General features: G+C 37.6%; 1 protein-coding gene across 4 annotated transcripts in view; it reads right to left on the bottom strand.

The window, feature by feature from the left end:
• LOC115224231 (protein KIAA0100) overlaps positions 1–25,236 on the bottom strand; it is a 437,418-nt gene that overhangs the window by 251,759 nt on the left and 160,423 nt on the right. For all 4 annotated transcript variants that reach the window (XR_005003864.1, XR_005003866.1, XR_005003865.1 and 1 more), the window contains exon 2: positions 6,379–6,505. Coding sequence is in view for 1 of the 4 variants with exons in the window: in XM_036513442.1 (XP_036369335.1) it covers positions 6,379–6,505 (127 nt within the window). In the remaining 3 variants the exon portion in view is untranslated. The remainder of the gene's footprint in view (positions 1–6,378; positions 6,506–25,236) is intronic.

Below are 25,236 nucleotides of genomic sequence, written 5' to 3'. Positions count from 1 at the left end.
AGCAGCAATCAAGTTAATGGAAGCATTCATGTCACCACACCCAAAACAAGCATGTCATGACAATGCTGATTTGTTTGCAAAAGGAATTGTCCACACAATTTGTTCGTCCTGGTCAAACTGTTCACCAGACATTTTACTTGGCAGTTCTGAAGCATTTGCAAGACGTGGTAATGTGAAAACACCCTGACCTGTGGCAAAATGTAGAATGGTGGTTTCATCCCAGCAATGTGCCTGTGCATACTGCCTTGAGTGTGAGACAGTTTTTGACCAAAAATGGCATGACCCCGCTTACGTACAATCCATCCCTATTCACCTGATTTTGCTCCCTGCAACTTTTTTTTGTTCTCCTGAAGGAAAAAAGTCCTTAAAGGAAAACGTTTTGCAGATGTGAAAGAGGTGAAGAAAAAAAATCAACAGAGGCATTAAAAGGCATCGCTTCACAAGAGTTCCAGCACTGCTTTGAACAGTGGAAAACACGTCTGGAGTGATGTATTGTATTAATGGAGAATACTTTGAAGATGATAAAAGTGTACAGATGTAAAAGTAAGGGAATAAAATAATATTGCAAAATTCTGGGGTGTTTTTTTGTTACCACCTTGTATATCACAACTGGCTGAACAAACACATCACAAGTGATCAAGTATGAGTGTCACATTTGGCCTAATAGACTTGTCACAGCTAACCAAATAATAAGCTGGTCAAAAATGCAGGTTACTACCATAGCCAGCCACATATCTCACCTCTACATCCAGCTAAAGCACCCTATTGTTACAGCTAACCAAATACCCACTAACCACAATTGGTCATTGTTACAGTTAGCCATTATCACGACTGGTCTAACAAGACATATTATTATAACTAATAATGTACGGCATCACTACAACTAATCAAATATTCCTTTATTACAGCTGGTCAAGTATCCCATTATCACAGCTGACTAAGTACAATCACCACTAGCTAAGTACCACATTGTCACAGATGGATAAATACTTTATCATTACAGCCCACCATATACCACATTATCATTGTTAAACTTAGCACATCATTATCACAGTTGTCCAAATATCCCATTATCCCAGTTGACCAAGTACCTTACTGCCACAGATTACCAAACACCCCATTAAGTTTACCATATAACACAATGTCAGGTACCATAAGAGTCTCTCCATGTCTAACCTCCTAAAGTCCTATTACATAATTTCATTAAAAGCAACTGAATATACATTCCTCTATAACAATATAATGGGTGAATGGTGCCTAGCATAATAGATTTGTTAATTGGTATATATAAGTGTGTGTGTGTGTGTTGTCAGTGAGTGAGTGAAGGGAGGGGTAAAAGAGTGAGTGGTGAGTAAATGGGTGTGCATGTGCAAGTGTGTGTATTTTGACAGTTTGTCTGGATGTGTGGGTTGTGTGCTATATCTGTAATTGTTTGAGTATAAAATTGTTTTTGTAATTATGTTTATGAAACAGACACAGAGGAAGTGTGTGTGTGCATGCATACGTGTGTGTGTGTGTGTGTGTGTGTGTGTGTGGTGTGTGTGTGTGTGTGTTATAAAGTCAGAGAGTGAGGGGAAGAGTGATAGGCAGATACATAAAGAGGGGGACCCAGAGTACATATTTCATCAGGTCATCCTGATATTAATTTGACACATGTTTTAGTGGAACCAAATTCAAAATAACATTCCATGTCAAAACAAATCATTCACACAACTAAAGCAGATCCTTTTCTTAGCAATGAGGCTTATTGCTTTATGACATCCCTCTTGGAAAAGTAAACTTGCTGGGTTTCCACTCCCTATCATAAGATATTCATTCTACAATCTACTTTCTACCAACTTATAAATCTTTTCAATGAATGGGAGACTGCTTCTAGGAAGTCACTTGGTCTGCAAATCTCCATCAAAACACACATTACATAATGTTCTACACGAGGTCAAAGAAGTTTACTCAATCAGGTGCAAAGCAAAACAGCATCTATCCAGCAATAACAATAAAATAATTCTATTATAGACACAGGGCCTGAAATTTTGAGCAAGGGGCTAGTTGATCACATCGACCCCAGTGCCTGATTGGTGCTTATTTTATCAACCACAGAAGCATTAAAGGCAATGTCAATCTTGACAGCATTTGAACTCAGAACATAAAGCTGGAAAAAAAAAGTTTCATCCAAATCCATCCAGAGGTTCTTGAGTTATCTTATCCACAGACAAATAAACAAACAAACAAAGATGGCTGAAAACAATACCTTTGCCTTCACTAAGGCAGAGGTAATATATGTTGTATTTTTAGTGTTTTTAATCACTGAACTGGGGTATCAAAGATTAAGGTGATCAGACCAACTTCAGAAATTGGCCTGGTATTTATTTTATTGACGTCAAAAGGAAGAAAGAGAAAGTCAACCTAATAAAGCATTAAGTGACTTAATCAAAATATAAAGGAACATAACTATATACCACAAACTACTTTTGATCAAAGTTTAAATTCTACCATCCTTTGTTTCATATATACACACACACACACACACACACACACACACACACACACACAATATGTATACAAGCAATGTGAAGGCACATGGCTCAGTGCTTAGAGCGTTGGGCTCACAATCATGAGGTAGTGAGTTTGATTCCCAGACTGAGCTCTGTGTTGCGTTGAGCAAGACACTCTATTTCACATTGCTCCAGTTCACTCAGCTGTAGAAATGAGTTGCAATGTCACTGTTGCCAAGCTGTACAGTCTTTGACTTTCCCTTGGATAACATCGGTGGCATAGAGAGAGGAGGCTGGTATGCATGAGTGACTGCTAGTCTTCCATAAACAACTTTGCCCAGACTTGTGCCTTGGAGGGGAACTTTTAGGTGCTTTCCTGAATGAAGTGGGGCTTTAGACAAGCAACGTCACTCATTTCCATTATCCTGCAAAAACATGTCTGGCCATAGAGCAATATTACCTCACTTGGAAACAAGTGAGATTTGGCAAGAGGAATGGCATCTGGCCATAGAACATCTACCTCAATGAACTCCACGCAAGAATTGGAAAGTGAATGCTAGATTGATGATGATGGATATATGGCTAGCTGGATACATATACATTCAACAGGTTTCTATCCACCAAATTTCTCTTACAAGACTTTCATAAATCTAAGGCTATTTTCAAAAAAAGAAAAACACTTAAGGTGCCATGGAAACAACATATATATATATAAAAATTATCTCAACAAAATATTTTCTTTTGACAGATAAATGGCAGAATTGGTAGAGCGTCAGACGAAATGCCTTGTGATATTTTGTTACATTGTTCATTTCCATTTTAAGTTCCAGTCCTTGCCAGATCCACTTTGCTTTTCATTCTTTCCATGTTAATAAAAAACAGCAATGGAGTTGAAGGTGATGCATAGTCCAATGGCTGACACCAATACAAAGCCTCCATTAGTCAAGGTTGACCATTCATCTACATGTGTATGTGATGCATGTGCAGATCTGGGTAAAATGCTTTGAGAAAGACTGGCAGTTGTTCATGTATGCAAGTCTCTGCTCTCCAAAGCACTGGTGGTTGTCCAAAGAAAAGTCTACTGAATTGGTCTGATGAAGCTTGGCACCAGTGTCATGGCAAGATTGCTGCCAGAAGATACACCACAAGGCCTCACCTGGCCCCACCCTCTAATAGTTCTAATAATCCACCACTCTGGATTAGAATAGTTTTTACTGCCATCCTTCCCCCACACACGATGAAAGATGAAGTTAACCTCAACAGGATCTGAACTCAGAGTGCAACTGATCAAAACAAATACTGTGATATTCTAACTAGTCTACTGATTCACTGATCAAGGTCAATAAAAAAAAGTGTGTGTGTGGTTTGCAGCAGGCATTGTTTGGTATGTGGCATTAATAAGTGAAAACAATGATGAAACATCGATGACTGTTGCTACGAGAAAGGACCTGATGTGAGTTGTCTCGCTTGACTGTGACTTACTTTGAGGTGTTTTTTTTACACCAGGTGCATTAATGTAGGGTGGAGCAAAAAATGCAACTTTCGAAATTGGTAACCAAGAATGAGTTGATATATTGTTGTGAATTAGGGTTTAAAAAAAAGCGTATAAAGAACTTTGCGGTTAAATATTTTTTTCAGGCTTTGCAACACAATTGAAAATTTTAAAAATCGCTATTTTTAGTCAAATTTAGATTTCATGGCTTATAACTCGTAACAAATACATATTTCTACATAGCAGAATGCAAAACAAAAAATATAGTATCCTTAAGAAGTTGCATACCAAGTTTCAATACAATTGACTAATATCTTGAGATTCCTCATTGACTATAAAGAGAAAGAGAACTTCTCTCCAGTGCCACTACAATGGTCGTTGCATGTGGACATACATCGTACACATGTGAAGTTTTCTGCTTTGTACATTGACTTTAGGCCATCGTATCAAAATTAATGATCATGTTAAATTTAGTGCTGTTTACATTTACTGGTGACTCATGAGCCAATAACACGTCATGATACTGAATGCCCAATATTTGGTACTCCATGTGATCTTAGCGAGCAAGTTTTGCCAGCTTACAAGGACGTACTAAAATGTGTCTTATTTGAATGAGGGAAAGAAGAGAATGTAGTTAAGAAAGATCCTTCAATTAAACAAATTGTCAAAATTGTAGCAGAAAAGATAATTTGTCTTTGACAAAAGGCATCCATCCCTTGTGTTACGACTGAGTCAGTTAAACCAAAAATCTTAAACTTTTATCTAAAGTACCAAGCGTTACTAAAATCTGTGAAAAATAGCAAAAAGGTGCCATCATTTCAAACAAAGTGTAATGAGTTTAAAAACAATGCCGCAAAAGATTTGTTTCACACTAGCAGTATCGCCCGGCGTTGCTCGGGTTTGTAAGGGAAATAACTATATAAGCATTTTTAGAGATGTAAAGTATAATAGCCATCTCAATATGGCTAACCACAAAGGGAGGGGGTGTTACTGTAGCTTTTTATGTTCTGAGATTTAATAATAAATTTTTAGAGAGTTACTTCCCTTATATATGCCAAAAATGCATTAGAAATGGGAAAAATTGATGGTAAATTTTTTTTTAAATCGTAGACTCATCATAGACGCACGCTAATACCCAGAAGGGCTCGATATGAACCACGACTATAAGATACCCAGTTTTGGTTAAACTGCACCGCAAAATGTGGGAGTAGTTAGGAATCTAAATCGTAGGAGACAGACAGCACACAACCTCACTTATATATATAAAGATTTCCTGTTTCAAGTGCAACTCCTTTAAAAACTGCAGTTGTAGTAGAGACAAAAAGGTACCACAGAGAGAACAAGATTTTTCACAGGATCAACATACAAATCGAAAAATGATCATTGGTGGAATAGATCAAGCAGTATCTAAACAGAATGCTTAGAGGTTGATTAGAAGGAATCGGCCAGATAACAGTCGCTCTTCTATGTCAGCAAAGGAAAGTTTAAGATTTTCGGTGTAACTAGCCTTTTGCCTGAGAAGAATTATCTTTTCTGCTACGATCTTGACAATTTGTTTAATTTATTTTAATGCATGTGTAATCTAGACCTCATGTAACACATATATTCGATGACCTAGTATTAAAAATGATAAAGAAAACAAAGTCAAAAAGTCTATTTATTTCACATAATTTCGAAATTTCAAGTGTATTGCAGAGCCTCAAGATAGAAATTTTAGAGCTTGAGATTTTAACACTTTCGCGTTTTTAAAGGATTTCACAAAAGAAAATCAATTTGTAACAATGAATGTACAAAATAAAATGAGGAACGGCAAATGTGTTATAAATTAATTTTCCACTCATTATTCAACATTTTGAGTGGGCTATGGGGCCTGAAGATGTAAATTTAAGAACTTCAGATTTTAGCACAGTTGTTTTTAAAGGATTTCGCAATAAAAGATATATTCTTGAAAACATATTTTTAAAATCTGTGTAAAAAGTACCTTTTTCACTCCACCCTGGTGCATAGAGAATATCTCTTACACCTAAAAACTGCAGCCAACCCACAAACTAACAACACACATACCTTGTGTATAAGTTTGATTTTGTTTATATACACACACACAAACACAGGAGGCTGAGAAAATATACAGAGGGAGTGGCAGTACTTGGTAGTATCTTTTTACATTTTTCAATTTAAATCCTGCTTGTTTCACTTTGCCTTTCATTATTCTGAAACGAATAAAATATTCTTGGTCATTAAAGGTGTAAGGGTTTGGGGGAAGTGATAATCATTGATCTTATATATGAAGGTAATGATGCTTCACGGCCTAGGTCTAAAAAAAAAGGGGGGGGACAAGTAAAAAGAAAAGCCAAACAAAAAGAAATTTGAACAGAGAAAAAAGAAATAACCTACCACGCGGAGTCCTTGCTTTGGTAGTTTAAGATAGACTTTGCCGAAATTGAAAATACTTGTCCAGCCAACTTTCACTTCCGCCTGAAAATGTTTGCGGAGTTTCCATTGCATCAACCATACCAACAACCTGCAAGAGACAAACGGAATTTTTAGAAACAAAAAAAAATAACTAACAATTGTATATAAGTCTGCTTCATAACCCCTTTCAGAATTTTGAATTTATTTATATTTTCATCTTTTACTTGTTTCAGTCATGACATTGCGAAGATGAAGGGGCCCCCATCTTGAAGGGTTTAGTTAAACAAATCAACCCCAGTACTCATTTTTTTTAAAAGTCTGATACTTATTCTATCAGTTCCTTCTGCCCAACCACCAAGTTACAGGGAAATAAACAAATACACACACACACGCATGCACCACACATGTATTTAATAACTTATTTACAACTAGAATTAAACTTACAGACCACAAGCTTCTCCACCCTCCACCTCCAATTTTCTCTCACCTTGCAATCTTCAGTAATAAACACTCACATATAGTCTTTGAAGATAAAATTGCTTTGGGATGCCACACAGCACAAATTATCAAATGGTTCAGTATGTAAAAGCATATTAATCTTTAAAACACATTCATATATCAAAACATATTTAATTCTGCAATAAAATGATGATATTGGGGCTACACTCTCCATGTCTGGTGCACCAAGAAATATTTTGTCAGAATTTATTAGAACTACGTATGCAAATATCTAAGAACATCAATATTAATAACTCAATGCAGAGTATTGTTATAGGTGCAGATATGGCTAAATGGTTAAGAATTTTGGTTGACAACCACCTGGTTTGGGGTTCAGCCTCACTGTGCGACACTTTGGGAAAGTCTTTTACTACATTCCCAGGCTGATCAAGAAATCTATTGTTATGGTGTGTAATGTGTGCATGTGTATCTCTCCCAGCCATCTGTCCATCCTTGCTTCAACATCATACACTAATTGTATACAAATGTCATGCAAATAGCAGGATTTGTTTGTAATCTCCAGTGGAAATATGTCAAAATGTTGTGTTGTTCATGTTAAAAAGACTGGAGGAAAATATTTCAGGTGAAGGTTAGCAACGGAATGAGCATCCAGCTGTAGAAAATCTGCCTTAGTGAATTTCATATGACCCAGACAAATATCGAAAATGTGAGCATTAAAATGACAATGGCGCTAGACAGCAAATCATGTAACAGGATGTATATGAATCTGAAGAGGAACCATACCAACCATCCAGTAGTCACAGTAAGGCAGTATTACAGATATATGCGTGTGTGTGTGTGTGTGTGTGTGTATTTGTTATAAAAATTCAGACTAAACAACCAACACATTATTCTCATTAATCTAAAAAAAAAAAAAACCCTGCAAAAATCATAGGCACTCTCTCTTCTGTTTATTATCTTGCTGACAAAAATATCTGGATGTGTTTATATGAAAATAAGAGCTGGCAGAAACGTTAGCACGCCGGGTGAAATGCGTAGCCGTATTTCGTCTGTCGTTACGTTCCAAGTTCAAATTCTGCCGAGATCGACTTTGCCTTTCATCCTTTCGGGGTCGATAAATTAAGTACCAGTTACGCACTGGGGTCGATATAATCGACTTAATTCGTTTGTCTGTCCTTGTTTGTCCCCTCTGTGTTTAGCCCCTTGTGGGTAGTAAAGAAATATATATATGAAACTAAGAAGAATAAGCAAAACATAGCTTTCTCTATAATTTGGTAGGTGCCAATATTGATTGGGGTTCTGCTATCAAAGGTCACAAATCAACAAGACTATACATAACCAGTTTAACCCTTTAGCATTTAAGCCTTTTGTTACCATATTTCTGTTGTATTTCCTTCAATTAATTTTAAATAAAACAAAGAATTTAGTAAAATAACTTAGTTATCATTGAGCTAGTGTTAAGAATACAAATTGTGACTAAGGTTTGTTGAAAGATTTTAATTCAGAACTTTTAAAAACAAGGCATTTGTACTACAGAGCCAGAGGCGGTTTCAGGCGGGTTGGTATCAAAAGGGTTAAACTGGCCATATCCAAGCAAAATATTCTACCTGTTTTGTGTTCAAATTGGCCAGATCTGGCCTCTCACACCTACCCTACAATGTTATCCCATAAATAGACAATCACATCATTGAAATATTTAAGTTATGAGATAATGCCTGATTAATTCAAAACAATGTAAAAAAATAAGCAGAACATTTGACAGAATAATCAGAAGGCTAAAAGCTCAAACAAACACAAGCAACTTTATACTGAATGAAATTCACAAAACAATGCAACTCTCTATGCTGTGAGGAGAGGTAAGTTTCAGCGCTTTGATCAGGGCAGCCTCTTTGGAGATTTTTGAGAAGTCTGTTGGAAGGCTATGTAGAAACACCTGTCTTACATCTAATACTCTTTTTTATTTCTTCAGAATTATCAGAATTCCCCCCTTCTCAAGGCCTAACAAGTAATAAAATTTTATGAGGCTCAATAAATTTTTTCTCATTTTTATGTTGAAGCAGTTCACCTCCAAATTGGATTCCTGAGTGTTCTATTTTTACTTTCACTTTTCCTTAACATCGCAAACCAGCCACTTCTGAGCAGTTTCAAATATTAAGGAATTACATAATAATCACGAGGCAATTAGTACCATATATGGCTTATTACTCCTTCATCAAATTTATTCAATTAAATTCACAAGACCACAAAGGGGCACCTACATGATTACTTGATCCGCTTGAAATAACAGCAAAGTTCTTAAATTACACCCTACTCTCTTAGAGGAACCATATTGGACAATGTAGTACTAATTATATACAATGACAGGATGGTCATGGTCAGAATGCCATTATCATAGCTCTGTTGAATCAGAGTTGATTTGGAACTAGATAATAACCAGTGAAATTCATTTAAATTCAACTCTAATACAAAAATTAAATATTAAATATATTAATTAATTCATATGGGAAAATGACTTATTAAAAGACTTGATCATCATTACTGTGATTGAATTTATTTGATCAATAGAGATTTAAAAGCGAAATCAATCATCTTAATTTAAACATCAAGTCACTCTTTGTCTCGCATCCCATTACCAACGCTACATAGCCTGAAACATTTCCACAGAATCAAATAGAAGAAGAAATAATTCTTATTTGAAGAATAGTGTTACATGTCAGTTCCCTCGAAATGTTTTTTTGCAATCACTGATTAATTAATCCTCTCACGACGACATTGATAACGATGACATCACAGAGATGTCCCTCTTTATTCTTTCTGGGTTATTCTTTCTTAGCCACCACAACTCGTCTTACACAGGCTAACTTTAATAGAGAGACCTTAAAAATCTCTCACATCTCCATGACAATAAAGAGACATCAAAATTAATATTGCGATATTAATTGCAGCTCTAAGCTGTTGTTTTCAACTCCATAAAGCTTGCAGCAGTTGCACAATTACAGAAATGAATGCCGAAGAATTAGCAATCCTCAACAGTGTGTTATCTGCAACAATTACTGCTTTATTTGGTGTGAATGTATTGCAATTCTAGTTATTAATATTCTACACCATTAGCAATCTTCTTGTAAATCTACTTCCATTACTGAAACACCAAAACAAGTGGGGAGGGGTAAAGGAGGAGACAGAATCAGATCAAGAAAATAGAGAGGCTGACTAAATGCTTTGTGGTATAATCTACCTCAATTATTTGTGTTTCTAAGATCAAATCCCTTAAGAAAATTTCCAGCACCTGTGCTGGTACCACATACAAAGCATCTGTGCAGGTGCCACATAAGGCAGTGGTTTTCAACCAGGGTTCCGCCAGTACAGTCCAGGGGTTCCGCAAGAAGTTACAAAAATGCTAAAATCGACAGTAATTTTTAATTCTCCTGTGCAGATATGTGTGCATAAGACAATTAAATTATTGCACAGGGGTTCCTCGAGCCAGTGGAACGTTTCCTTGGGGTTCCGCTTCAGCAAAAAGTTTGAAAAGCACTGACATAAGGAGTACACTCTGTAAAGTGGCTGGTGTTAGGAAAGGTGTCCAGCCATAGAAACCATGCCAAAACAGACAGATGGAAGCTGGTGTCACTCTCCAGATTGCCAGCCCCTGTCAAACAGTCCAACCCATGCCAGCATGGAAAATGTACGTTAAATGATGGTGGTGATGATGGTGTAGTTATTTAATCAATGATGCTGGAGACGCTAACTACTGTGTAACATCTAATTCATTTTTCAACTGGTTTTTGTTTCATAATTCAAAATCCAGAATGGTTATTATTTATTTTACACCTCAGTTGGTGGTCAACAATGGCATCTTTGCTTACAAATTACCTACATGTCAATCACTGCTCCAATGCATTCCTGTTGGTGACAGTAACAATGTAGTCTTTAACATAACTTAAGGGACGTCATTCATGAAACACACAGGCACAATTTGTTTTTTTTTCTTGTGGATATTTACATCTGTCAGATACACACACGAGAGAAAGAGACTACAGCACAGCTTCCATTTACCAAATGGTGTTACTAACAAGGTTCAAGACAACCAAGGCTATGATAAAAACACTTGTCCAAGGATTCATGCAGTGAGATTCAACACAAACTATGTAGCTGCGAAGAAAATTTTTAAGTCATTATCATCATCATCATCGTTTAACGTCCGCTTTCCATGCTAGCATGGGTTGGATGGTTCAACTGGGGTCTGGGAAGCCAGAAGGCTGCACCAGGCCCAGTCTGATCTGGCAATGTTTCTACGGCTGGATGCCCTTCCTAACGCCAACCACTCTGTGAGTGTAGTGGGTGCTTTTTACGTGCCACCGGCACAGGTGCCAGACGAGGCTGGCAAACAGCCACTGGTACGGAGGCCAGGCGAGGCTGGCAACGGCCATGATCGGATGGTGCTTTTTACGTGCCACCGCCATGGAGGCCAGTCGGGGCGGCGCTGGCAACAGCCACGTTTGGATGGTTCTCTTATGTGCCACTGGCACTGGTATCACAGCTAGAATTTCCATTGATGTTGATCAATTTCGATTTTGATTTTGATTTTCACTTGACTCAACAGGTCTTCACAAGTAGAGTTTTGTGTCCCAAGAAGGAAAGGTATGCATAAGTGGACTGGCTACATCCCAGGTAGAAGCCACGGGTTATGGTCTCACTTGTCCTGCCGGGGTCTTCTCACGCACAGCATACTTCCAAAGGTCTCGGTCTCTAGTCATATCCTTGGTGAGACCTAAAGTTCGAAGGTCTCACCAAGGAAATGACTAGAGACCGAGATAGATAGAGAGAGAGAGAGAGAGAGAGAAAGAAAGAAATCCATTTGTTGCTTTATTATACCAAAGTCAATTCTAATGCACCAGACCAATGATCAAAGACATTCCTTCGATTAAAGATGTTCTAGTTGTCAGTGTCTTTTATTCAGACAGTGTCTGAGACCACAGCCTTCCCACTTACAAAAGGAAGGATCCAATGCATTCTACCTTTTTTTTAAGTAGGAAAGCTGTGTGATTAACGAGAAAATTAGCTACTATTTCTAGCAGGTCGTGCAACCACACAGGGACTTTCTTACTGGTTCAGTACTAAGTACCAGTTTTATAACAGGGCTAATGTAATCAATTGTGTCTCAAATTATAAAATTTTCTATTGAGAAAGGATGACAAGAAACCAATATTTAATTCCTAATTAACAACTAATGTTTTTAAAATCCTATTTGATATCAGGATCATGGTTACTCCATAGGAGAAATCATGCTTTGCTACTGTAGTTCTAAGTATTCAATTCTGTAAGTAATACTTTTAGTTTTGCTTGAGAGAACCAGTAAAAAATGACGACAAAAATCATTAGAAACCATTTAAAATAATGTTTGTAAAAAAAATCCAACACCATGCACAAATTAATGGAAATTGAAAACTGTTTAAATTAATATAATACTGTTAAAAAGTTATATCAAATAAAATGAGATTTTTGAAAAAAAAATTTATTGGCTTTTGATGTTTAAAAATCTGAATTGGGTTTCTTAAGGGAAAAATATATTAAATAACTCTTAATTTTCCACAAATTAGCAATCAAAAAGACCACACACAAAATGCACAGAATATTCTTTGAAGATTTTATACACACACACACACACATATATATATATATATATATATATAGTTAAAATAAATGTTTTATAAACATAGTATCAACAAACATTAACTGAATAAAGGACTCAATACAAATATAGAGTGTAATACTTAAAATAATTTAATAGACAGTGACTTCATAATTTTGCTGGTTTATTCAGTTTGAATATGCCATATACATGAAAAAACACAGAAGTCACACTCAATAAAAACACACACACACTTTGTCTAGAAAGAAGAATATATTCAATAAATGCTGTAGAGTTATATTTGTTAGGAATAATTTACTGATTTAACTCTGGCCATTATCATCAAGTTAACATTTTATTTAAATACAGGCAAACACTACACAAGTCAAGCAAGGACACCAGACATACACACAGCCATAATTAGGAGTGAATCATCAGCTGATTCTACACACACACACACACAGATTAAGGTACATCTGTGTGGTTAAGAAGCTTTCTTTGAAACCACGGATGTATCCCACTCCGTGGCATCTTGGACAATTGGCTTCTGACTTATTCCTGAATTAATTTCATAGACAGAAGTTATCACAAGCTATTTCTTTACTACCCACAAGGGGCTAAACACAGAGGGAACAACAAGGACAAACAAAGGGATTAAGTCGATTACACCGACCCAGTACGAAACTGGTACTTTATTTATCGACCCTGAAAGGATGAAAGACAAACTTGTGTATGTGTGCATGTGTGTTTATTCCTTGATGCTGTACAACTGTGTAGGTTTGTTTACATCCCCATAAGTTAGAAGCAATTCAGTGGAATGAGAATTATCAGAATAAGTAGCAGATTTATGAGGTCAATTTGATTGATTAAATTCTTGAAGGTAAGTACTACAGCATAGTCGGAGTCCAATGAGCAGAACTAGTAAGAGAAGACTGCATAGACATGGAATCTATCATGAGTAGTTCTATGATAACACTGTAAAATAACTATTGAGTTGTAATAGTCCCCATCAGAGTTGCTTTAATACTAAGTAAGTGCAGTTTATATATACACATTTTTATTTTAGAGATATTAGTAAATTGATTGACAGTATTCCCAAATGTGTGAGACTGGTTAAGCCAAAATATCTTATTTCCATAACCAATTTCAATTCAACAATAATAGAGAAAGAAGTTCAGAGGTGATCGACCAACGAGAAGAAAGATCGATGTGGTTAGCAAGTAGGAGAGTACAGACTCAGTTTAATGATTGCCATGTTCTGGTTGGCCAGTGTCAGTTAGGACAGAAGACAATGTCAGCCAACGTTGTAAACATCTTTTATGCAACATGGCTCATTAAAACTGGATATCAGCCAAACCTTGCTGTAACATAGACACATATAAACATGAAATAAAGATGATTTTCAACATTGAGCTTCTGCAAGGAAATGGTGAAATTCTTTTGAAACAATCCTTATCTTATTGATCACATTATTTAGCCAGATGAGGCAACATTTCATGTAGAGGGAGGCATCAATCAACACAGCTGAATGATTTATACTGTAGATAACCCTTCTGATGAAAACCAACATAAAATGATGATGCGTGCTTAGTCTCGGATTGTGTATTTGGACCGTTCCAATGTAACTGGATCTTTCATTTTTTTCCAGCACTGGCAATGCTGATCATTATATCCAGCTGTTTACTGATGACTTCTGATCTGGATTCCTTACACTACTTGACAGTGGTTCATACATTTCTTGGTGAAAGAGGGAGCCAGCATCACTGGTGCATGGTTACAACATGAATTTAAATCGGTGGATAGGATGCTGTGGAATATTTTGGGAATGGCCTGCAACATTTCCTACCTTGATAGTTCCTGAGTTCTTGCAGAGACATCTAGGGTAAACACTTGTGTACTCAGGGTGCTGCTAAACTCCATCTCCAAATATAGGATTGATGTCTCAACAGGCAGTAAAGCAGCTCTCTAGATGTTTTGGCTCCTTCAACTACAACACCAGAGCTGCCTGGGGTCACCCACTATTGTAGGTAACAAAACTCCTGTATAACAGCACAACCTTTCTTAAGTCAGATGTTGCCACCCTAGGCCAGGTACTTCTATCATCCTCAATGCTCATTTTTGCTGCACCAATGCAACATCACCAATATACAGAAATTTTCAGCTATCATCATTGAGGAATTTAACCTGATTACTGATTTATATCTCAAAACTTGCACATTCTTACCCGAAACGTTATAAGACTATTTAGCCACAGAGGGAACACAATTTTTAAACTGGATTTGAATAAACAAAGTTTTGATGATTTTATTTCATAAAAGTTACAATCTTGGCATTAAAACCTTCCACTTAAGGTTTTGCTATTACATGCCATAGTATAACAATTTATGATAGATTGAATATAGTTATGTACATATTTAAGCATGTGTGTGTGTATATATATATCATCATCATCATTGTTTAACATCCGCTTTCCATGCTGGCATGGGTTGGACGGTTTGACTGAGGACTGGTGAGCCAGAAGGCTGCACCAGGTGAGCTAACAGAAACATTAGCACGCCAGGCGAAATGCTTAGCGGTATTTCATCTGCCGGTACGTTCTGAGTTCAAATTCCGCTGAGGTCGACTTTGCCTTTCATCCTTTCGGGGTCAATTAAATAAGCATTCCAACCAAGTTTCTAGTACTTTTTATTTTTTTAAGCCTGGTACTTATTCTGTTGGTCTTGTTTACAAAATCACTACATTATGGGGATGTAAACACACCAACACCAGTTGTCAACTGGTGTTGGGGGACAAACTCACACATATATATGATGGGTTTCTTTCAGTTTCCATCTGCCAAATCTACTCACAAGGTTTTGGTCAGTCTAAGGCTATAGTAGAAGACGCTTGAACAAGATTCCATGCAGTGGGACTGAACCTAGAACCATGTGGTTGGGAAGCATCTGTGCCTAACAAATTTCTTACCATGCAGCAATGTAATATGTAATTATGTATAAGAAAATTTACAAGTGTGCCTTGAGAAATTAGATTGAACAGATCTCTCAAAGAAATTAAGCCACATAACTGTTGTGTCAAGTCAAATATGTTAGGAGTTACACCACAAAGTCTATGAACAAAGTGATCTGTCTAATTAACTCCTATAAACTTTCACCTGTATATTATCTTACCTGATTATGGCATGAAAATGACAGATAACTTCATAGACACCCAATAACCAGCGGATATGCTGCCCTGTATGTGGATGTAAATATACTGCTTCAAATCCAGTGAGGATTACTGACATCTACACACTGTGTGTGTGTGTATGGGCATGTGAGACTACAATATTACCTTCACATACACAATGTATACATTTTATTACATACGTGTATCAAGCACTTCCAGGTGTATACGAAGAAATCACAACACACACAATACATATATACATACATACATACATACATACACACATTTTAATTAAATATATATTTGAAGTGGAGCAGTTTTCTCGATGGTTAATTGATACCATTTCATCAATAATAAACAAAAGAGAGAAAGAGAGAAGGGAGAGGAGAAGCCACGGCTATAAACAATATTAAAATGATGATGAAGGAGGGGGTGTGAGGCAAACAAACTAGATATCACACATTACCTTGGGAGTATTCAATTCATGGATAAGAAATTGGGAGGGGAAAAAGGGAAGCAGAAGCTAAGTGGATAATTAACTGGGATTATTCCCAGCCTAATATTTCGGAAAACTTCCTCATTATCAGTTAATTACTTTAATATAACCATATCTATTCGACAACTCATTTTCAAATTGATTTTTATTTCACAGAAGAACAAAGAAAATAGAACAGTTTCTGTATGCGTGTGCGTGTGTGTCTATGTACATGTGTTTATGCATATGTGAGAGTGTGTGCATATGTGTGTATTTACACATATTTTGTGTCCAATCTGGAGTTTTAATGGCATTAAGAATCATAATATCCTTACAACATCTGCAAAACTCTCCTGACATATCAGAATAGGTGTATCTGTTTCATTTAGATGCATGCTTTGCAATAATGTGGTTGTGGGTTCAGGTTCATGACACAGTACCTTAGGCAAGTGTTTCCAATATCACATTGTTCTTATGGTTGAAATTTGATAGACAGAAGCTGTATCAAAACCCATCAAGCAGGGCATGCATGCATCTCTCAAAAGATGGAAGTCTATAGCAAGTATGTTGCGAGTGAAAGAACCTGTTTAATCGAGAATGTGAAAAAGGAGAAAGCAAAGTCTTCAGTGTGAGTATGTGGTTTGTGGGGTCAACCGCATCCTCCGCTTCATTTTTTGTTATTCACTCATTCTCATTTAATTGTATATATTCTAATTGTTTGTTTATTCATACGTTTCGTCTCATTCGATACCCTGACCCCAACGTTTGTTTTGTCCCCTCTTTTACTCAACCTTATGGTGAATAAAGAAATACTCTCTCTTTCTCTCTCTCAGAATATGGAACTCTCCACCAAATGTTGATACCAAAGTTGGGAAAGTTTCAGTGAACTTTCCCCAATCCATAAACAACTTTCTGCTTTCTATTTATCTTCTATCTTCTTTTACTGACTGCAGCCATGCTAGGACACCACCTTGAAAAGTTTGGCTGAACATATCAACCCCAGGAGATTTTTGGTTATAAAGCCTGGTACTTATTCACTTATTCTATCAGCTTTTATGCTTATTTTTTTGACCAAACTGTAAAGTTACAGGGACATAAACAAACAAACACTAGTTGTCAAGCAGAGGTGGATAATGTGTATGTATATATGTGTCTTTGTATTGTTATTGTCTCCCACCAATGCATCATTAATTAATTTTAATCCACTAGGTTTGATCAACTAGCGCAAATCAGTCAATGTGCTGACTGAGTTATATATAAAGCTGCAGGCTTTATTTAGTTTGTTCAGAGTTGCCTCTCTTAGGTACATCTCATTGGCAAGAGCCAAAAAACTCGAAACATCACTGTCTGAGATTTCTGAGAGATGGTGACACTGAACGAACTGGGTGTTTTCACACCTTTCTACCATAAGAGAGATTTTCCTCCACTGTAACTGCAATGTATTTGCCTTTTAGCAGTTGAAATATGTGACAAGCATATTTCAACTAACCTAAAACTGCTTTGCGCTAATGCTTTGTTTTATATGTAGCTTGCTTACCAACCACATGGTTCCGGGTTCAGTCCCACTGCATGGCACTTTGGGCAAGTGTCTTCTACTATAGCCTCGGGCCGACCAAAGCCTTGTGAGTGGATTTGGTAGACAAAAACTGAAAGAAGCCTGTCGTATATATGTATATATATATGTATGTGTGTCTGTGTTTGTCCCCCTAGCATTGCTTGACAACCGATGCTGGTGTGTTTATGTCCCCGTCACTTAGCGGTTCAGCAAAAGAGACCGATAGAATAAGTACTGGGCTTACAAAGAATAAGTCCCGGGGTCAAGTTCCTCGACTAAAGGCGGTACTCCACCATGACTGCAGTCAAATGACTGAAACAAGTAAAAGAGTATATATGTAATAGGCTTCCACACAGTTTCTGTCTTCCAAATCCTTTGATTAACCCAAGGCTCTAGTAGACACCTTTGATATACAGGGGGACTGAACCCAGAACAATGTAGTTGGGAAGGACGTCTTACCACACAGCCATGCTTCCACCTATAAAATATAACCTAGCATTGACCTAGTCTCTAAATATTTGTCCACACAGCCTTTTAACACAATTCTCTGAACAGTTCCTCTAAAAAGAACCCACATTCAGTAGCACAGCAAAACCTTCATCACTTTTAGAGTGTTGCCCCTGCTTACTCAGTGAATTATAATGATTGTATTAGACTTCAAGCTAGTTTCTAGGATGTTAACAGTTAAGTACCTTCATCTCTCTCTATATAAACGGCAGTTTGTCTGTGCGTGTTTCTGTGTGTCTGTTTGCTTGTACCCTCACCCTGACCACGGCTTTCAACCAATTCTGATGAAACTTGACACACACATAGCCCAATGTCATAATTCAAAACTAACGCAGCGAAAATTTTGAAAAGTTCCCCCAGTTCTGAAAAAAATCGATAAATTTGACATGGGGTCGAGAATCAGAAACACAAACCGCAAACTGTCTAGGGGACGCAACTCCACCTTTTTTTACTCTCAAAAAAATTTACCATCATTTTTTTCCATTTTTTTGCTATTTTTTGGCTATAACTCTCTAAAAATGCTTTATAGTTATTTCCCTTACAAACCTGAGCAACGCCGGGCGATACTGCTAGTCATGAATACAATACACTAAACCAGTGGTTTTCAACCAGGGTTCTGCGGAACCTTAGGGTTCCGCCAGTACAGTCCAGGAGTTCTGCAAGAAGTTACAAAACTGCTAAAATCGGCAGTAATTTTTAAGTCTCCTGTGCAGATATGTGTGCATAAGACTATTAAATTATTGCACAGGGGTTCCTCGAGCCAGTGGAATGTTTCCTTGGGGTTCCGCTCTAGCAAAAAGTTTGAAAAGCACTGCACTAAATGATACCACACTGAGTTACTTGCCTTCAGTGAAACAGACTGGTCAGTGAACATCAAGTGTTACTGGCCATTCTCCACAGCAATACCTTTGCATTCATGTCTGCAAGGTGCAGCTAAAAATGCCATTTATTCTGGAGTGCACAACCCCTAACTCACCCCTCCCCACCATCTTCTGCTACTTAATCCCCCACCCCATTTTTTTTTTCATTTTCTTTGGTGAGGTAGTTATGGGGTTTTTTTTCTCAATAATTTGATCTTTTATACCTTAAATGTATTGTTTTCCTTTCTATAAAAATATGTTCTTAATAAAATCCAAGGAATGGGGGGGGGATCCGAGAAATGTCAAGTGCCTGGCTCATGGATATTGTACTGTAGACTATGCTACAAATAGCTATACTTAATTGCATGCAGTTATACTGTGGTACCTAAATGTAACTAGGTTGACTGGGCTATGAGGAGTTAAATGTCCTGCTCAAGGATACAATACAATACAGGTAACAGAATATAAATTACCAACTTCTAGCTCATTGTCCAGTATATTATTATTAACTTGACTATTTAGCCCTGGTCAGTCAATTAGATTTGGAGTACTAAATAGAGTGTTTAGAAAACCTGTGAAAAAATAGCAATCAATATTGATTTACCAAATGTAAAAAGTGATTGTGACGGCAAGAGAGTCTCCAATCAAGATGGGAGCGAGAACATCACTAAAGTGACCAGTGGTGACATCAGAGTAACCAAAGTGACCACTGCTGAAGTGAGAGAGAGAGAGAGAGAGAGAGAGAGAGAGAGAGAGAGAGAGAGACCAAGGTGATGTCACCAAACTGACTATTGGTGACAACATCAGAGTGATTGGCAGTAACAGAGTGACCACTGATGATATGAGAGTGACCAGGTGTGAATACCAAAGTGATGACCAGTAGAGACAATAACTGCTTGACTAGTGACATCAACATGAGAATGATGAGTGGTAACAACGCTAGAGTTACTAGCGATGACATCAATGGAGAAACTTTAAGATATATTCTTGCTAAATTCTGATTGCACTCACTGCTGGCATCATTTCAATAATTGGTGCAGCTCACAGACTGGCCAAAGTCTGGCCACCACTATCATCATCAATACAACCAATTCACTCCCACCACAAACCACCATTATGGATGCTGGCTCCATCAGAGAAACTGACAGAGGGGTACATCCAGCCCCAGCCCATATCCACTACTACCACAAATACTAACAACAACAACAACAACAACAACACTATTGCCATGGTAATACAATCAAGATGAATAAATAAATACAAAGGAAAACATCATAAAAATGAATGTTTCTTTGGTTGGTTTCCCCTCCTCCACCTTCTGCTGGAGCCATTATTAGTCAGAGGAGAGGTGGGAGGTGAGATGACAGACAAGAGGTGGAGTGTGAGAGAGGAGAGACAGCTAAAGACGTGTGTGTGTGTGGTGAGTAAGGAGAGAGGAAGGCGGCAGGCAGAGAAGAGGATTAACAGTAAGATTGTTAGCTTACAGACAGACGTATATATATATAGGATTGAAAGATGGGGAGACTGAAGACAGACAAGATGGGGGGGGGAGAGCAAGATAAGAGGCAGATGGAGAGAGAGAGAGAGAAAGAGAGAGAGAGAGAGAGGTGGAACATCAATAGAATAACCATCACATATTGATTTGAAGTCCATCTAACTTCCCTCCACCCACCCACCCACCCACCTACCCCAACCGCTCCTGTAACTGGATGTTTCCATGTCATCATCACCCATACTTACATCCTATCGACAACACAACCACTACAATCATACGTTACCCTACCCCTACCATCTACCGAAGCATCATCATCAGCATCATCATTACCACCACCACCACCACTACCACCACCACCACCATCATCATCACCACTACTACTATCATCATCATCATCGTCCCTATTTGCTGGTCACCTTTTGTTTGCTTGCTTACAAAAATTCCTTTCCTAATGGCATTCTTAGTCTTTTGTTTTGTTTTTTGTTTTTTTTTTGTGTATTTCAATTATCCAAAATATATGTGTGTGAGAGAGAGAGAGGGAGAGAGAGAGAGAGTGCACGTGTCTGTGTGCATATATTAAGATGGATAAATGGACAAATACATAGACAGAGAAATATAGAGCAGTAGATTATATGTGTATATATGAGAGACAGACAGATACACACACACACATACATATATATATATATATATATATATATATAATATATATATATATATATATATATATATATATATAGTTATTATAAGCCATAAATCTTTCACTGATGGGTATGGGGTTGTGTGTGTGGGGGGGATGCTGGTGAGTAATGAGAGAGAGAGAGAGAGCGATAGTCAAAAGAACTCTGTTTCATCTCTCATGAACTACATCAAATATTCAACTGAATTTCATTTCTTTATTTATCTAGTTATCTATTGCAACACAGTATTAAGTTAAGCAACATCATTTGGTTACATTTGTATTCATACACAGTTGACTGAGGAACAGAAAGACAGAGGAGAGGGAGAAGGGAATCATAATGATAATGATAATGGTGATGATGATGATATTGATCTCAGACATTGACGCTAGACAAGAAATCTAGGGCAAGAGAAGAGTCAACAATATCAACCCCTAGTACTTAACTGGTACTTTATATCATTGACAGACACTCTCCAGAAGGATGAAAAACAAATAAGGCGGTGAGCTGGCAGAAACGTTAGCACGCCGGGCGAAATGCTTAGCGGTATTTCGTCTGCCGTTACGTTCTGAGCTCAAATTCCGCCGAGGTCGACTTTGCCTTTCATCCTTTCGGGGTCGATTAAATAAGTACCAGTTACACACTGGGGTCGATATAACCGACTTAATCCGTTTGTCTGTCCGTGTTAGTCCCCTCTGTGTTTAGCCCCTTGTGGGTAGTAAAGAAATAGAAGGATGAAAAACAAAGTTGATCTCCAAGAAAATAATGATATTGATTTCATTTGGAATAGACAATATTAATTGATTATAGATTTGACCGATTCTTTATTTTATCAACCCTGGCAGGATTTGAATTCAGAACAAAGAAAGAGACATAAGTAAAACTGCAACTCATTTTGATGTCTACCAGTCAAACCGGCCATATTTAGGCCATATCCGGACTAAATATTTCACCTGTTTTATGTTCAAAACCAGTCAGATCCAGTCTCTTACGCCTATCCTACAACATCATTCCCAACGTAAAGAGTCACATCTCAGAAATCTCACAAATATGAGAGAATGCACAATTAATTCAATACAATGTGAACAAATAAGCATCACATTTGGTAGAATAATCTGAATGCTAAGGGGTTAAAAAGAGCTAACAATTCTGCCAATCAACCACCCTGATGGTGGTGGTGGTGGTGATGATGATGACAACAAAGGTGGTGGTAGTGGTGGTGAATGACAATGATCATAGTGGTGGTGGTGTTAGTGATGACAATGATGAAAATGACAATGATACTGTATAATTATCCTCCATTCCTCACCCACACATCAGTGTTTTATGACTGATGGCTGCCATGTAGTAAGAGTGTGAAGAAACCCATTTATAAAATACTCTTGCCTCAACACTAAGTTCCTTCATAATTGTAGATTAACATGATTATCAGATTAGAATCGTGCATGCCCATCCTGTAGGGCGGTTGGCATTAGGAATGGCATCCAGCTGTAGAAATCATGCCTAAGTAGGCATTAAAGCTCAACATAGCTCTATGGCTCTTTGGATACTGTTGAACCATCCAATCCATGTGACATGGAACACAGATATTAACCCTTTAGTGTTCAGATTATTCTGTCAAATGTGATGTTTGTTTATTTAAAATGGTTTGAATTATTCATCTTGTAGTTTAGAGATTTCAGTGATGCTATTTTTTAGTTTTAGAATGACATGGTAGGGCTGAGGTGAGAGGCGAGAACTGGTCAGTTTCAATATAAAACAGGTTAAATATTTTGGCCGGATATGGCCGGTTTGAATTCTAAAGGGTTAAATGAGGATTGCTGCATATATCATCATCACCTGTTTTCCATGCTGGCATGGGTTGAACAGTTTGATTGGATCTGATGAACTGCTGCACAGCACTGAGTTCCAGTATCAGCTTTGGCAAGGTTTCTACAGTCGGATGCCATTTCTAATGCCAACCACTTCACAGTGTGTACTGGGGCTTTCTTTCATGTCGCTGAAGCTAGTGAGGTTGCTAACTTGCAAGACAGAAAGGGGAAAAGGAAAAAGTGGGAGGGGGAATATTTGAGAGGAGAAGGTGGCTTTATGCTGGATGTTGAAAGGCTAAAGTATATTAGAAGGGCAAGCACAGGTGTCTTGCTGGAGGGGAGATGCATGCCCACACCACATTCTATATAGGTGTGGGTGGGAGTGGTTAAGAAGGAGATAAGAGAACATAGTGATGGAGTGCCAAAGCAAACTCTCAAGATGCAAGAAGTTGAGCATGAGAGAGAGTAAAAACAGTAGGTGTTGGAAGGAGGGGGAGAGTGGATTTTTTACAAGAGTCTGAGGGGAGAGCAACAGATGCTTAAGGATGGAGGTAGAGGTAAATGCAGTGAGTAACGAACAAAAGTAGAGGTACAGATGATGGGGAGATGTAAGGTGGGAGAGCTAGAAGTGGCTCAGGAAGGAGGATAGATCAGAAAGTAGAGGGGTGGTATGCAAGGCCTAAAAGCGATGAGGAGGGAGATGTAGGGTTCATGAGGGTGCAGCAAAAGATAGTGTATGGGGTATTAAATTGAGCATGGCCCAGGAGAAAGATATCTGAAGGCATAGAAAGGAGGTGATTAGAGAAAATAGTGTGTGTGAGAAAGGAAGGATAATTATATAATATATATATATATTAGGTCATCCCATAAATAATGCAGGTTTTTATACTTTTATTTTTCAAAATTAAAATAAAGTTCTTTTTTCATCTAAAATATACTCTCCTTCATTTTCTACAATGCTTTTCCAGCTACCTGATAAACTTGCAAGGGCCCTCTTCCAAAATTCCCTTGTCCGTGATGAAAAATACTCCTCCAGTACTGTTCTGACCTTGTCTACAGAATTCAGATTTTCTCTGTCCAAATGATTTTGAAGACTGCGGAATAAATGATAATCAGATAGGACAATGTCTGGCAAATATGGTTGGTGGGGCATCATTTCCCTTTCAAACTGCTCCAGCTTTTGGAATGTCATCCTCACTGTATGTGGCCAAGCATTATCCTGATGGAAGAACACCTTTTGTCTTGAAACCAAAGATGGTCGTTTTTCTTTTAGCGCTGACTTGAATGACTGGTTGAATGGCCAAATGCAAGTTACTCTGCTAGTTCCTCAACACTTATAATGGGATTTTGTTCCACCAGGGTTTGCAGGATGTCCTCGTTGAGCTCTACAGATCTTCCAGGATGAGACTCGTCTTCTAGGTTGTAGTTTCTGGGTCGGAATTTCTGGAATCACCACTGACACTGGCTTATGCTTATTGTCCATTCCCCATATACTGCATTTTCATTGCGTTGTTGCCTTTATCGAGCTCATAAAGCAAAATATGCTAATATGCTTTGTCACTTCCACTATAGCTTTGAAAAAATAACTAATTAAAATCAAACTGCACACTTCAAAACTTGCACTAAGAATAAGTACAAGGTAAAATTACTACCAGCTTTTATAGCAAGTCAATGCGGGTACTTTATCCCGTACCCCTCCAATATATATACATACATATATATATATATAATATATATATATATATGGCCTGCTCGCTTAGCCAGCGGGGTGGCGTCATTTGAAGGCTAAAACAATGCAAAGCGCATTGTGACCAGCGATGTGTAGCAACATCTGATAGCCTGGTGTCGGTCACGGTGATCACGGTTATATATATATATATATATATATTGTAAGAGATTATATAACTGACAATGGAAGAAGACATTATAAAATATAATGTATATCAAGTTATTGTGATTTAGTTTAGATTAGCTTTAATCTCAGACATCTACAACAAAGACATTCCACCCATGACGAACCCATCTGTATTCAACTATCTAATGTAGCATTACACAACTAGATAGAATGTGATTTGAGTGAGATTTCTAGCAGATCATGTGACAAATATGAATCTCCCAACTGCTCACTAGCTATCCCCATTATCTGCTCGGCTACCTTTGTATATCCTGAATATATTACTGGTATTTATTACTCACCATTTCTT

Source organism: Octopus sinensis, linkage group LG25 (assembly GCF_006345805.1).
Source record: "Octopus sinensis linkage group LG25, ASM634580v1, whole genome shotgun sequence".
Classification (NCBI taxonomy): domain Eukaryota; kingdom Metazoa; phylum Mollusca; class Cephalopoda; order Octopoda; family Octopodidae; genus Octopus; species Octopus sinensis.
Note: the sequence above shows the minus strand (reverse complement) of the source record. Positions and strands in the feature narration are given on the sequence as shown.